Consider the following 15,709-nt stretch of genomic DNA (forward strand, 5'->3'; position numbering starts at 1 on the left):
AGGGCAGTGACATCATACGATTTATTTTGTTAAAGGAATATTCTGTTTCTCTGGGCAGAACATATACAGTGGGAGTGGACAGTGGTGTGCTGGTAAATGTTTAACACCTAGCTCCAGGGCTAGGAAGAGGAGGGGATTTTGGTTTGTAGTGTTTGCTGATTTGTGGTGTAAAATTGTCATGGCGATTTCAAGCTACCAGCATGTCACTGAACATGAACCTGAGAAGTCGTACACATGATTAGCTCTAACAAACCAATACAAGTTGGCTCCAATACAACACTGAGCGGCATGGAGGAAGGAGCAGAGGGTGGAAGCAAGGAGACCAGTTACAAGGTTACTGTTAAGACTGCAGACAAGAGCAGATTGTAGCTTGGACTAGGCCAACAGTAGAGATGTGAAAATGGTCAGATTCACTAGACATTTTGAGAGTAATGCCAACAGAATTTACTGACGAACTAGAAGTGGAATTTAAGAGAAGGAATGATTCCATGCCTTTGAAACTGGATAAATGGTGGTGGCTTTTGCAAAGGTGGTGAAAAAGAGGAATAGATTTGGGGTGGGAATTGAGAGTTTCGTTTTGGGCATATTCAGTAGATATCCAAGTAGATATACTCAGTAAGCAAGGCAATACATAAGTATGGAGTTCAGGAGAATGCCTGGGGCAAGATAGCTACAATTGGGATAATACTAAACCTTGAGACTAGATGAGATTAGAGAATAAGAGTAGATAAAAGAAGAATGACTGATGGAACACTCCAACATTCAGAGGCTGGGAAAGGAGACTGGGAAGGAACAAAGAAACAGGAGAGAACTCTGGAGAGCGTGGGGTATTAGAAGCAAAATGAAGCAAGTGTTTCAGATAGAAATAGATACGAATAACTGTGTTAAATGCTGCTAAGAGGCTAAGTAAAATGAAGACTGACCACAGGACTTAACAGCAAGAAAACCAATATGATGAACCTCAATATGATGGTTTTAGTGTAAAAGTACAGATGGAAATCTGATCAGCTTGAGCTTAAGAAAGAAAGAGAAGAGAGGAGATAGTGCCAGGGAGTACATATAGACAACTGTCTAGATAAGTTTTGCTTAAAGGCATGCAGGTCGGGTGAAGGCAAGTTTTTGTTTTTGTTTTTGTTTTTAATAAGACAATAGTATATTTTCATGCTATACAAAGAAAAAACTATGGAGGAAAGAAGAAGCTGTGTATACAGGAAAGGATGAGAGCTCATTCACAAGTGGAGAGGTTGGTCCCTAGAAAAGAAAAGAACAGTTTAGAATGGGAGGGAAAGCAGTTATTTAGGAGATGCAAGTCAGACGATGTATCAGAGGGAAGATGTGGGCATTCTCTTCTGAGGGCTTCTTCTCTGTGGGTAAAATTACAAAGATCACCAGATGATTGTTATTTTCATCACTATTACTCCTCTTTCCGAGTTAGGAAAACCGAAGCCCAAAGAGCTTATAGCCAGGATTTAAACCTGTGTTCTTCCCCTCTCTAAGCTTCATTTCTTATTTCCAAAATGAATATAATAATTCAACTTCTCAAGGATTTGGGGAAATTAAATGAGATAACAGATGTATAATATGTAGCATAATGCCTGGCAGCACCAACAAACAGAAGCCCCCCACTTCCCTTCACCCACAGCAAAGCTGAAACTAAAACCAGCATTTCTAAACACTCAGTTAATATTCAATGTACACTGCAAAAATGCAAAAAGGTAGCATCATGATATGAATATAGACAATCAAAACAATGACTTAAAAGATCTGTTGTTTACTCCATCTAAAAGCACATATTGTGTGAAATATTTTATTTAATAAGTCATCATGTGGAACAAAAGAATAATTCATACGCAGCTTCTAAAAAAGTAAGAGCAAAATCTGGTGCTTAATTGGCATGCTTTCAGTTAGTCTAACATTTTGGTAACAATTTCCTTTTCTCAAAGAGCCACCATTTGTTACTAGGCTCTTGTCTCTTACTTTGTGTTAATGTTTCTCAATTTTATGGCCTCTGCACATTTTACCAGAGCAATCTTAAATTAGTTTTGGAAGCAAACCAAAAAGGTTTTTAAAAGAGAATTATTAATATTTTGGCCAGGCACGATGGCTCACACCTGTAATTCCAGCACTTTGGAAGGCGGAGGTGGGTGGATCACTTGAGGCCAGGAGTTCAAGACCAGCCTGGCCAACACGGCAAAACCCCATCTCTACTAAAAATACAAAAATTAGCCTGGCGTGGTGGCATAAACCTGTAGTCCCAGCTACTTGGGAAGTTGAGGCACAAGAATCACTTGAACCCAGGAGGTGGAGGCTGCAGTGAGCTGAGATGACACCACTGCACTCCAGCCTGGGTGACAGAAAGAGACTGTATCTCAAAAAAAAAAATTTTTTTTTTTTTAAATTTAGAATGTAAAATAAAAGGCCAGGCACGGTGGCTCATGCCTGCAATCCCAGCACTTTGGGAGGCAGAGATGGGCGGACCACGAGGTCAGGAGATCGAGACCATCCTGGCTAACACGGTGAAACCCCGTCTCTACTAAAAATACAAAAAATCAGCCGGGCGTGGTGGCGGGCGCCTGTAGTCCCAGCTACTCCGGAGGCTGAGGCAGGAGAATGGGGGAGGCTGAGGCAGGAGAATGGCGTGAACCCGGGAGGCGGAGCTTGCAGTGAGTGGAGATCGCGCCACTGCACTCCAGCCTGGGCGACAGAGCGAGACTCCGTCTCAAAAAAATAAATAAATAAAAAATAAAAGAGTAGTTATTTTTACTGTCTGATATTAATTACTAAGTAACGTTCTGTTTCTTTGTTTTTCTTAGACATTGGAATTCTATTATAGTAATAAATCTTGCAAATTGCTATTAAAAGTCAGCTTTAAATACTGATTTCTTAAATAAGAAAAATAAAAGTCTTAAGTTGATAATCATTTTTTACTAAAAATCACACCAAAATAGGTTTTAAATTCTTCAAACCAAAATTGAGTTCACTTTTCCATTTTTCATTCAATTCAAGACCACACTTGAAAGTGATAATTTGGTGAGGGGGGAAATTTTACACAATGGAGATAATCTAGACTTGGCAGAAGAATTATAACCTCTATATCGTAAGCTATGTATAATCATTTTCTTCAAAAGGCAAGCACTGGCTCACACAAAAACATCTCTGGATGCATCGAAGTTAATCATGAAAAAAATCCTCATTATTTCTGATCCTGGCCTACCTGTCTAAATATCAACTTACTGGTAAGCAAATACTAAGCAAAAACTAGGCAGTTATGAGCCACATTTTAAAACTAAAATTCTACCCATCCCCCAGATGAACTATTAAATCTGATAGCAGAATAAAGGCATTTTCAGATATGCAAAAGTTAAAAAATATTACCTCCTATGAACTTTGTCAGAAGGGTTGAAAGCACTAGTTAAGTGTGTGTACAAAAGGATGTGCACCATCAAAACAAGGTAGAAAATCAAGAAAGAGGAAGACCTAAGATCCAGGAAATGGGATCTAATATAGAAGAGAAGAAAAAGAAATTCCAAAATAATGGCAAAGAGAAGTGTCAGCATAACAAAGAACAGAAAGGAGGAGCAAGTGAAATCCAGAAGGGGAGCTTCCAGGAGAAAAAAACGGCACTGACAAATTATCTAAGAGCTGTGACAATAAAGACACTTGTTTCAGCAGGTATTTACAGAGTCACTTAGGGTATAAAAGACCTGATTAGACATTCAAAGAAAATAAAGCAAATGAAAAACAGTAAGTATTATTAATGCTAGAACAAATCCAAAAACATATATGCATATTATTTGTTAGGAGCAAATAATTTACAGGATCATCATAATAAAAACACTAAAAATGAAGCTGCCATACACTCTGGGAGGCCGAGACAGGCGGATCACCTGAGGCCAGGAGTTCGAGGCCAGCCTGGCCAACATGGTGAAACTCTGTTTCTGCAAAAACACAAAAGTTAACTGTGTGTGGTGGCGTGTGCCTGTAATCCCAGCTACTCAGGAGGCTGAGGCAGGAGAATCGCTTGAACCCGGGAGGCAGAGGTTGCAGTGAGCCCAGACAGCCCCACTGCACTCTATTTTGGGCAACAAAGCAAGACTGTCTCACATACACACACAAAAAAAGCTACAACAGAAAGTCAACAAATATCCAAAACCAAATTAAGACACAGCAGTTGATATATGTGTGTGTATATATATATTTATTTTATATATATACACATATATAATTTGTATTTTATATTTTATATATTTATAATTTGTATACATAATATATACACACATATAATTTTTATATATTATGTTTATAATTTAAAAAAATGGAATTATCAAAAGAAACTGCTAAAAAAGTCAAAAATTCCCTTGGGAATGATATTTGGTGAACAGTGGCTAGGTTAATTGAAAAAAAATTTTTTTTGCTATCAACTTTAAATACAACATGACCTTTTGTAATAGTGTATACATGTGATTTTCTTTAATAAACATAAATACTAATCTAAAACAAAAGCTAATCATATGAATCATTATGGGGAAAAAATTACCAATATTTGAATTTAACCTCTCACTTATAGGTGGCTTTTTAAAATTAAAATTCTCTAGTTTCTCCTGTTTAAAAAGAATCTTTACTTAAATTCTCATATTCTCCCCGTCACTGTCCAACTTCTCCCCTCCTTTCACAGCCAGGCTTCTTTTTAGAAGTATTATCTAGATTGTCCTCTCCAGTTACCAACCTCCTACTCACTCCTCTACTCATTCAACATGGCTTACCCTCCATCTAATCAAGGGACATAAACAACTTCCACATCACTAAATCACATGGATGTTTCCAGGCCCATCGAGTTACCTGACTTGGCAGCATCCCAAGTTCCACTGTTGCTCCCCCCCCAGGAACTCTCCCCTCAGCTTCCATGACTCAAGCTTTCTCTGATTCCCTTCTAACTCTCCAGCCCTCCTCTCCCCTGACCATCTCATCCATGCCCACGCTTCAATCACCACCAATACCCTAGTGACTCACACATTTTCTCTCTCCAGCCAAGACCTCACCTCTGAGCTCCAATGAATATTTCATTGTAAAATTGAAAAAAAAAAAAAAAGGTGGTTTTTCAAATTATTCATTTATACAGTGTGGATATTTGTTCCCATCAAAATCTCAAGTTGAAATGGAATCCCCAATGTTGGAGGTAGGGCCCAGTGGGAGGTGTCTGAATCATGGGGACAGATCCCTCATGAGGGGCTTGGGCCATCCCCTTGGTGATAAGTGAGCTTTTGCTCTGAAATCTGATCTTAAAAGTGTATGGCACCTCCCACACGCACACTCACTCTCACTTGCCCCTGATTTCACCACGTGACATCCTGCTCCCCCTTCGCCTTCCACCATGATTGTAGCTTCCTGAGGCCTCCCTAGAAGCTGAGCAGATGCCAGCACCATGCTTTCTATAAAGCCTGCAGAACCATGAGCCAATTAAACCTCTTTTCTTTATAAATCACCTAGTCTCAGGTATTTTTTTAAAGCAATATAAAAACGGCCTAATACACTCATCAACTAACTCCAAGCACCTGTTTCTTCCTCAAAGGAAAAAAAAAAAAAAAAGAAATTAAAGTTCTAAGTCTCACTGCTGACTTTTTCACAATTACCTTGGAAAGCTACCTCAAGTTGAAGCTAGTAAGAATACAAAGCTTGATCGCTGAGCCAATTTTCTTGAAAGTATAATATTCTAGTCCCAACTTTTAAAAGATTTTAAAATATTCTCTGCATTTTTCATTTTGTGCAACATTTAAGTTAGACACTGTCTAAATGATTGTTTAAAACACAGCTAACATTTTTTTTAAATTGGAGAATTGACAGTAACAAGACAATTTCAAATTCACAGTATAAAATATAATACCAATTAAGAAATTTACATATTTTCCAGAAAAAAACCAATCCACATATCCCACATGAATTATAAGAGAGTCTGGTAATATATAATTTTAATTCACTAATTTTATTCATGTAGTAAATTTATACACAACAAATAATCCCCAAAATGTTATTACTTAAAATACTATGAATAAGAATGACCTGATCACAGAAGAAGATGCTTCTTTGAAGATCAATATAAAAGAACAATTACCTTCCATTTTCCCAGAAAGGAGGAAATGCACCCATCCATAGATGACCCCTATCTGCAAAGCTGTAACTCTGCCAGAACCAGATACTGATCTTGAAAACCACACATAAAAATAAACTGTGTTTTCCCCCTCTATTCCATTTTAAAATCTTCTAGTTCTAGTAAAGTAACAACTAAAAACCAGGATCTAAAATGGTTTCTAAAATCTCCATCTCCAAATATTTTAAGTTCAGCTCAACTCCTGGCAACTAAGAGTTTTACAAATTTTAATCAGAAGTATGTATATTTAAACACATTTACTAATGTATTCACTATGTAATGTTTTGACTATTTTCACACTATAGCACTTTCCAGGGCCTGTTCCAGACTATATCATGAAGACAGCAAACCCTTCATGAGCCTTTCTCCCTAGAGACAACCATCTTCATGGTCATGAGAAGACACTTAGTGCCCTCTTGTGTTCTTTCCTCTGCATCCTGGGACAATTCAGATAAAGCTAATCTTCCCACAGCACTCAAGTCATTCTAATCTTCTCTATTCCATTTCACATGCCTTCTATGTTTGTTGTCTATTAGGAAAATTACAAATTAATCTGAGTTAATGTAATATTAGATAGTGCTAATAAATCTTAACAATTCAACGCATAAATACTCTGAGGAAATACATTTGCAAGTTAACACCTTTCCCAAAGAGAAAATGTAGGACTACATAAAGTATGTAGGACTACACAAAGTATGGTGAAAATGTAGGACTACATAAAGCAAATATTTGGGAAGTCAGACTTTTTCTTACTTTATTCCATTTACTAAATGAAACCACATGAAGTTTGCATTTGAATATATTTATAAATGATTTTCCATCTTGGGTTGAACCACTTTTGAGACTCACAGAGAGGTGAGAATTTCTGATAGCGGGCAAGTTTCAATATTTGGGCCACAATGATACATGTACCCTACTGAACATAACTTCTTATTCTGCATATCGAGATGCACCACATGTTGGATTATAATCTCCAAAAAATAATTTTACATGGAAAAAGCTAAATATAAGCTAGTTGAGTGACGTATTTAGTGTTCATCAGCAACAGCTCTACAGCCCCAAATGTCAAATGGCCTAAGTCAACCAAGATTTGAGCCGGCTTTACCCCACTGTTTTCACACCAAGTACACCATGATAACTGAGGTCACACTTCCTATGGAACACACATGCGCACTCTACCAACAATATAAGTGAACAAAACAAACAATTTATATCATTAAAGTAAGAATACCTATAGCAAAAAAGGTAACTACTCAACTTTCACTTATGAGCTGGAAGAGATTAGATTCTGAAGCAAACTATTTACTGATGAATGTATTCTTCAGTAAATACTATGTTTTCATTTATAGTGATAATGATTGCATATACGTAATATTTTCTTATTAAATACAACCAGATTCTATTTAAATTAATTACTGCTTCTTAATCTTCCAAAGTGAAAATAAAATATGGCAAAAAAAACCTGTGTTAATAGGTCACACCACTTTTTTCCTCTTTTTTTTTTTTAATGGAATTCTAAGATCATTCAAACAGCTTTGGTTATGATTACTAAAGAATTAAATAACATAATTTCGTTTCCCATGCTTGAGCTCTAGTACAAATAAAAAGTTAGTGACTTATGATTCAAAAGTGCAGTTAGAAATTAATTTATAAACAACTGTATTCAAACAACCTAGGGCATGACATATTAGTTTGTAAAATGGCAAAACTAAACATTAATCCATATAACAATGAAAGCAAATGGTATAATAAACAACAATTTGATGATTCTTTATTGTTTTCTGAAGAAAAGGATTTTTATTCCCCCACATCCTATATTTAAGTACATTTCATGTTCATATACAGTCAGAGGACCTTTCTGTATCAACCTTAAATTTTCTTTGACACTTAAATAGTAGCAAAAGTTGTTAAATACCAGTCAAGTACATTTTGTTACAGAAATCATTTCAGTATTTCATGTTTATCTAATGTGTAGCTTCTATGAAATTACCTGCATCAAGCCAAAATTTTATTTTCATAAAGAACTGTCCACTGCATGACTAATCTGCCATGCAAAATATGCTAGAATTTTAACTGAACTAGATTTAATTTAAATTATCATATTATGTTATTTCATCATACTAGCTTTGAGAGGTACATATCAAAATCTACTCAGGTTGAAACAACACTTTACACACAAAACTTAAAAAAGGATGTCTTTCTCTTAATGTTTAAGAAATGAATAGTCAAAGATTTTTACATTCTTCCTTAATTTAAACAGTTTCTTCAAAAGACATAACCTCTAAATGTCAATGCACAGTTAAAGACTTTGGTATTTCCAAAGTTACTAAAATCTTTACAGACACCTTTTCTTAAGAATAATAAAGTATGATACAGATACATAATAAGCCTTAAAAAAAATACCTGAGAGGTCTTGCCTGGGGATTGCCTGCTTCTACATATGGATGTAAATAATCCTTTATGTAGAGATCAGCAGCACTATTAGAATGGGTGCAAATGAGAATCCTGCTGAAATAAATGGTGCAAATAAAAAGAATGATAAAACACAAAACTATTCAAGCAGTATAATACCGAAAAAAAAAAAGCAGTGGCCATCCTAACATTATACAATTCCCTCATCCTACTCAGTAATCCCTAGCACTATTCAGTGATACCTTTAGGAAATTATACTACTCTTTAAGTTAAAAAGGAAGTACCCCAAAATTATTTTTAAATCTATCATATAAAATATATATACATATATTTAAACCCAAGTCTTTTGGCTCTAATAGATATCACAATTCCATAGCAAACTTGTTCTGATGGCTATTTAAAAACTATTGTAAAACTTACTGTCTATACTACCAATTTTAAAAACAGTATGTTTTAAGAGAATTCAGATTTTTAGTGCTCTGGGGTTTGGATTTACGGCTTCTCCTTTTCTTTTTCATGTTTAGGAGCTGAATGAAAACTGTCTTGCTAGCCCTCATTTTGCATTTAAAACAAGAACAGAGGTAGTACCCTACCAGGGAAATATGAGCACGCTTCCCACCCTCTCACCTAGTCTCCTGTTGCTGCAGAATATGTTTGACAGCCTGAGCTAGGGTGAACGTTTTGCCTGTCCCATAGGGTCCGATGATAAGTACAGGCGGCAGCTGGATTGCAAGTGGAGTGGTAATGGCCAGAACAGCCTCTTTCTGTTTTGCATTTAGTCGAGGATCCAACTGTTCATCCCATTGTCTATGGAAAATAAAAATGTATTTTAAACACATGCATCTTGTTAATAAATATAACACAACACACGAGTATCCTGAATTTCAGTGAACCATTAAAACCACTGAAATAGCACAGCACCTATAAAAACAAATGCTTATTCTAAAGCTACTTTTTAGAAAGTTACCCAACAGAGTCACTGTAGAGTGTTTTAACAAATTAATTTTATCTTGTCCTATTCTACATACAAAAAGATTTTGGTAACTTATCTAAGGAAATCACATACTTCGAATCTAGCTGCTGCCAGGTCTTTAAGTAGAAATGGCAATGTTTCAAACATGTAATTTCCCTCTGTTACAAAAAGCATCAGAAAACTTTTCACTGATATTAACGAAGTAGTAGCTTTTTTTAGCATAACAAATGAAATGCAAAAGGAAAACGACCTGAATTTCAAATTCTAATTATTTAAAAGATCTGCTGGCAAGGAAAAGAACAAACCTATATGTCCCTAGTTAAGAGATACTAATTTTTACGAAGATCTTAATGTAGAAAATATTAGGTCTTTTAAAAAGGCATAAAGAGCCAAACAAAATGAAATGTTTTTTAATATTTTTGCACACACACACAAATAATACACATATCATACTGGTCAGAGTAGAGAACACCTGTCACAGTCGCACAGATGGCTACTGTAATGAGATCTATCTTACTAGAGTCCCTTCTATGACTTGGCTAAGTTTCGAAGATTTAAATGGACAGCAGATGCTGAAACAGATCAAACTGGGTGGAGAATCAACAGCATTTTTTCTCACAACTACAGTTAAAATACTATACATTACAACAACTATGGTAAAAATGAGAGGGATGTGAATCAAAATAGTAAGGGTGTGTAAAGAAGCTCTTAGAAAATTTAAAATAAAAGGGCCTGCAAAATAATCCTGAAATAGAGGACAGAGTTTAGACAGGAAACTTCTCTCTGTGAGGCTATATCGTACTTAAATCAGAAGCTGGTTATTTTTGAAAAATCTTAACACTTTCAGTTTTCAAGAAATTATAACCTGGCCAGGCGTGGTGGCTCATACCTATAATCCCAGCATTTTGGGAGGCCAAGGTAGGAATGGCATTTGAGATCAGCAGTTCAAGACCACCCTGAGCAACATAGCAAGACCTCATCTCTACAAATATGTATAAAGTAACTGTTAAATTATGACATATAATCTCAAACCAACAAAATTCTCCTTAAAAAATATAAAACTTTAGAAAACAAATTTTGACCAAGTAATCATGCCAATATTTCTTTTTCTGAAATGTGCCATTTGCTAAACCCCAAACATTTTATTTCAGAGTCCCCCAGCATTAACCGGCTTATTTATTCATAATTCTGCCAGTATCCAGCAATTTTCCATCTTCTATAAATGAGAAAACTGCTTTAGGTGATGGCTAAGTCCAGACCTACTGTATGTAGCATTGGGTGGAATGGTTACCCTAAAACCATCAGAGCAGCCTTCTCCCCTGCCTTCCTTTACTGCTGAGCCTAGTCAGCTATAATGCTCCATCTCCCAGCCTCCTGTGCTATAGACCCAATTCTGGTCAATTAGATGGGGGAGGAAGTCCTCAGAAGGACTTCTATACACAATAAAATAAAAACAAAGCCTCACTTATTTTATATATATATATATATATATATATATATATATATATATTTTTTTTTTTTTTTTTTTTTTTAACTAAAAAAAGCCCTTCTTGCTCATCACTTCCTTCCTCAGCTGACCAGAAAAAGCTTATGGTAAATAAACTATAGCAATCATCTTATATTTTGCATGAGGCAAAACGCATCAGGAAGAAAACAAACATGCCCTACATGGTAGAAAGGAGGGGGAGGTGTCTGTCCTTGATGGCCCTGCAGAGCTCCTGCACAGTCCTGGACCATGTAGCTCTAGGCTGATAACTCCACCTTTTAAAGTCACAATCAGTTCAGTAAACTGCTAACTGAATCTATACCTGACTACTATGATTCTATGATACCTGTCCCCAATGGTTCCTTTATCTGTGCATGAAGATAATGACATTTGCATCAGATGGTTATTTTAAAGATCAAGTGAGATAATACATGTAAAGCTGTTTAGAAAAATAATTGGGCAACAAAAGTTCAATTAAAGTTAGCTTCTGTTACTACAATATTTTCTAGAGATTACGGAAAAATGAGATATTACTTGACTAGTACACACTTTTAAAGCAAAAAGTTCTAAAAATACCCTCTCATCTTTCAAATCTGGGGACTTTCATGAACTTAAGAATGAGATAGATATCACAATGAACATTTATAGAAAGCCAATGAATGGAACAAATTGTATTTATTTATCAAACTGCCCACTTAATAAGGGAAAGAAGATTTGTATAATACACATGCTAAAAGGAACCTCTGATTTTCAAAATTTAAAACAATATAAAATCTCAAGTTTATTCTGAATGAAATACTTTATTTCATTCCCAGAGCTAAACTAATTCAAAGTCCTTTCTTCCCCTGACCTAATGTACTTATAACTAATTTACAGACTACATGCTCAAGAACAATTTCTCAATTTCATTTATCTATCTATATTCTACACTAGTCCAGAAAATATATTCTGGCACAATTGTGGCTCAATGCAACCTCAAACTATTAGGCTCAAGCAATATTCCCACCTCAGCCTCCTACCTAGCTGAGACGACTACAGGCGTGTGCCACCACACCCAGGTAATTTTAATTTTACTTATTTCTTTATTTATGTATAGAGATGAGGGTCTCACTATATTGTTAAGGCTGGACTCTAACTCCTGAGCTTAAGCAATCCTCCCACCTCGGCCTCCCAAAGTGCTAGGATTACAGATGTGAGCCCATGACCACAACTCAGTATGTTCCTAGACCCAGATACCTTTTACTGCTATTTAAATTACAGTGGTATAAAAATATTTTCTTGCTTGAAAGTTTGCTTACTTTTGCAGCTAAAACTTACAGTCAGTAGTATTTAAATATACTATGTTATACACAATATAATTTTCAGAAGTGAGCATATCCAGTAAAAGTGCCTACAAGCTTACTGGTATGGCCTCACAATTGAAACTTTTCTTCTTTAAACCTGAAATTCTTATTAACTTAAATGTGCTGAATATGAATAATGTATAAAACCCTGTGGGTATTCAAAGAAAAATAAGACATGGTCTCTTTCTGTACAAAGTTCAGAGTTTACCAAGAAAAACAGTCTAGAAATGTACATGAATTGACAAATTTAGAGAAATTATGCTTTAAAGCACAAAACCGAACCTAGTACATGTCAGGCACTCAATAAATAGTTGTTAAAATATTGACATGAAAGGGTCAGGTTCATCTGCTGACCCTTTAATCCAGAGCATATGAGCTGGACTAAATATTAAAGGACAGAGAACTCTTCAGTGAACTAACATTGGGCAAAGATTATATGCGAGAGAGAAAATCACTTAAAGAGGCGGCAAGGCTGCAGGAAAGGGGAAATGAGGAGTTGTCTGATGGGTGTATAGCATCAGTTTTGCAAGACAAAAAAGTTCTGGAGATTGCACAACAATGTAAATATATTTAACATTATGGAACTGTACGCTTAAAATGGTAAAGAGGGTACATTTTATGTTATGTGGATTTTACCACAATTAAAAACTTTTTAAGAAGAATAACAGAAAGATAAGGAGGCAAATAAGTACACGGCAAATTAAACAAACTTCAAGGTAATTCAATATTACTAAAACATGGGGATTTAGAGGGAGAAAAGGAGTGTCAAGCAGAAAAAAATAAAAGAAATCTGAAAGGATACTGCAGGAAAGCACGGTCAACGAGGCCATACACGGGCGCTTTGGCTTAGACTGCTCACCCTTTATCTACATATCAAGGAGAAACCATCAGAGATTTGTGAGCAGTGAAATGACATGATTATTTTAGAAAACTAACTCCAGGAGAAATATTTGGGATGAGCCAGAAAACACAGCCACAGACAGCAAAGCTACTGAAATACTCCAGGTCTAAAAGCAGCACTGGCTCTGAGAAAGAAAAGAAAAGGAAGCATGAAGAGGAGCTGAATCCAAAGAGAACTGAGGAGATGTCACTGGATTTTTACAATTAGTAGATCACCAACCACTTTCAGGATAGTACACAAGAGGAAAACAGAGGTTACAGAGTGAGTAAGAAAGAATACTGGAAATACACAGACGATTCCCTCTCAAGAATTTTGGCAGTAAAAAGAACAGAGGGGGACAGCACAGTAAGAGTAAGCAAAACAAGCAAGAAATAACTGAGGCTTTGTGTTGTAAGGCATATTTCGTGTTGTTCTGCTTTTACGACCATAAGAAATGGAACGTGAGGGAAGTGATATATGCCACTTCTAGGCCTGGCCCATAAAAGCTTCCCACACGACCCTTTGTGCTCACTCTTCCCCCGTCGGCCAGCTGAATGTCAACACCCAGGGTGACCCTGGAAACCACTCACTGAAGATCCCAGAGGCTCCATCAGTCATGGAAAGGGCCACCCTACCATGAGTAAATTGAAAGTGATAAATAAACTTCTCTTTTGTAGAGCCACTGAGATTAAAAAAAGAAAAAAAAGTGTTGTGAGTTGAGCATGGGCAGGCACTAAGGGCATAAAACCCAGTGAAGAGATGAAAAGGCAGATACAGGCATACAGCTCTCAGTCATCCATGCTTATAACAAAATGGAAGTACCTTCTTCAATTGCATGTAAAGGCATCCCAAAAAAATTTAGGCAGAACAATATTTATATGACCATTAACTGGAGAGAAGTTTCTGAAGCAGTTTCTTCTATCGTACTTTGTCCATTTTGCTCATTTATAAAAATCTCTCCTATCTTTAAAAAGTATTTTAAATTAGGACAGGTGCAGTAGCTCACATCCCAGAACTTTGGGAAGCCAAGGCAGGAAGGTCACTTGAGGCCAGATTTCAAGACCAGCATGGACAAGATAGCAAGACCCCTGCCTACAAAAAAAATTTTTTTAATCAGCCAGACACAGTGGTATGTGTCTAAAATCCTAGTCACTCAGAGGCTGAGGCAGGAGAGCTGCTTGAGCCCAGGAGTGCAAGGCTGTAGTGAGCAATGATCATGCCACTACACTTCAGCCTGGGTGACAGAGCAAGATCCCAACTCTAAATAAATAAAAATTATTTTAAATTAACTACTGGAACCACTTCAGAAAGGCCCTAATTTCCCCATTCAACTTCTACTTGGAAATATTCCTAAATTGCTTGGCATCCTATCAAATTAAGGCTGTTGAGAAAAGCAGTGGAATTCATTTAGACTCCAAGAAAAAGTAAATAGATGATGAACCTCAAATGTTTCATTTTAAGTGTTCTTTTACTCTCCTTTCTAAACTAATGTCTCCTGAAAAGCAAAGGCAAACTTTCTTATAAAAGTATGCTTGAGTTATCTTATACAGATATTCAATTTAATATTAACCTTCCTTTAATAAGACAACACCTTAGTGTACCTGTTAGGACTCCACGGTATGGTGGGAGTCATACTGATGTCTGGAAACAAAACCCCATTGTCCTTGATCCTGTCTAGTGCATAGTGCATTTCACAGAGGGGTAATCGATTTAATTGAAACTGAAGTTCAACCTGAAACACAAAATGAATTTTTTTAAAAACCGCATGAAAGCAAACATCAATGCTGGCAGCTCGCTAGAATACTTTGGGAGGAATCTGTTTGGGACAATAAGTGCAGAGATTCTTTTAAAGTATAATCATAGTCTAACCATAATTATGATGAATATTTGCTTTGTTCATTTATAACCAGGCACTGTAACAAGTACTTTACTATGGATTATCTCATTTAATAGTACCAATGATATATATACTATTATTAACATCATTTTACATATTAAGAAACAGACATATTTATAAGTTACCTAATCTCTAGATAAAGGCTACTTGACTCTACCATTCGCATGAAAATACATTAGCAAAAAATCAGAACATGTGAAGTATCTGGTCGTGAGAGAGGATTAGTCCTATGACACTCTATCAATTTACAATGAATAAATAATATTCACCAAGTTTTATGTTTAAAAAGAAAAAAAGATTAATCTTCCAGTTAAATATGGCAGACTGAAGACATAATTCACCTAAAACCCCATAAAGATAGAACAGGAACAGATACAACTGCAGACGAGAGATGTCCCGGGGGTAGCTTAATTTCTTTTCATCTTTTCTTCCATTACTGATTTAAAACTCTAATCAGAAAGCTCAACCTTGTATAACACTAGAACATTCTAAATGTTACTTAAATTTAAAAGAATCACTTTTCTCTGGGAGTTGCTACAGGTCCAATTCTCAACCCACCACCGTAGACTTCAA

General features: G+C 36.0%; 1 protein-coding gene across 5 annotated transcripts in view; it reads right to left on the reverse strand.

The window, feature by feature from the left end:
* HELZ (helicase with zinc finger) overlaps positions 1-15,709 on the reverse strand; it is a 171,051-nt gene that overhangs the window by 73,426 nt on the left and 81,916 nt on the right. For 4 of the 5 annotated variants that reach the window (XM_030923001.1, XM_030923000.1, XM_030923002.1 and 1 more), the window contains 3 exons: positions 14,841-14,971; positions 9,185-9,364; positions 8,549-8,653 (listed from right to left, as the gene is read on the reverse strand). In XM_030923001.1, coding sequence (XP_030778861.1) covers positions 8,549-8,653; positions 9,185-9,364; positions 14,841-14,971 — 416 coding nt within the window. The remainder of the gene's footprint in view (positions 1-8,548; positions 8,654-9,184; positions 9,365-14,840; positions 14,972-15,709) is intronic. The other variant, XM_030923003.1, reaches the window with a different exon arrangement.

This window comes from Rhinopithecus roxellana, chromosome 19 (assembly GCF_007565055.1).
Source record: "Rhinopithecus roxellana isolate Shanxi Qingling chromosome 19, ASM756505v1, whole genome shotgun sequence".
Taxonomy (NCBI): Eukaryota; Metazoa; Chordata; class Mammalia; order Primates; family Cercopithecidae; genus Rhinopithecus; species Rhinopithecus roxellana.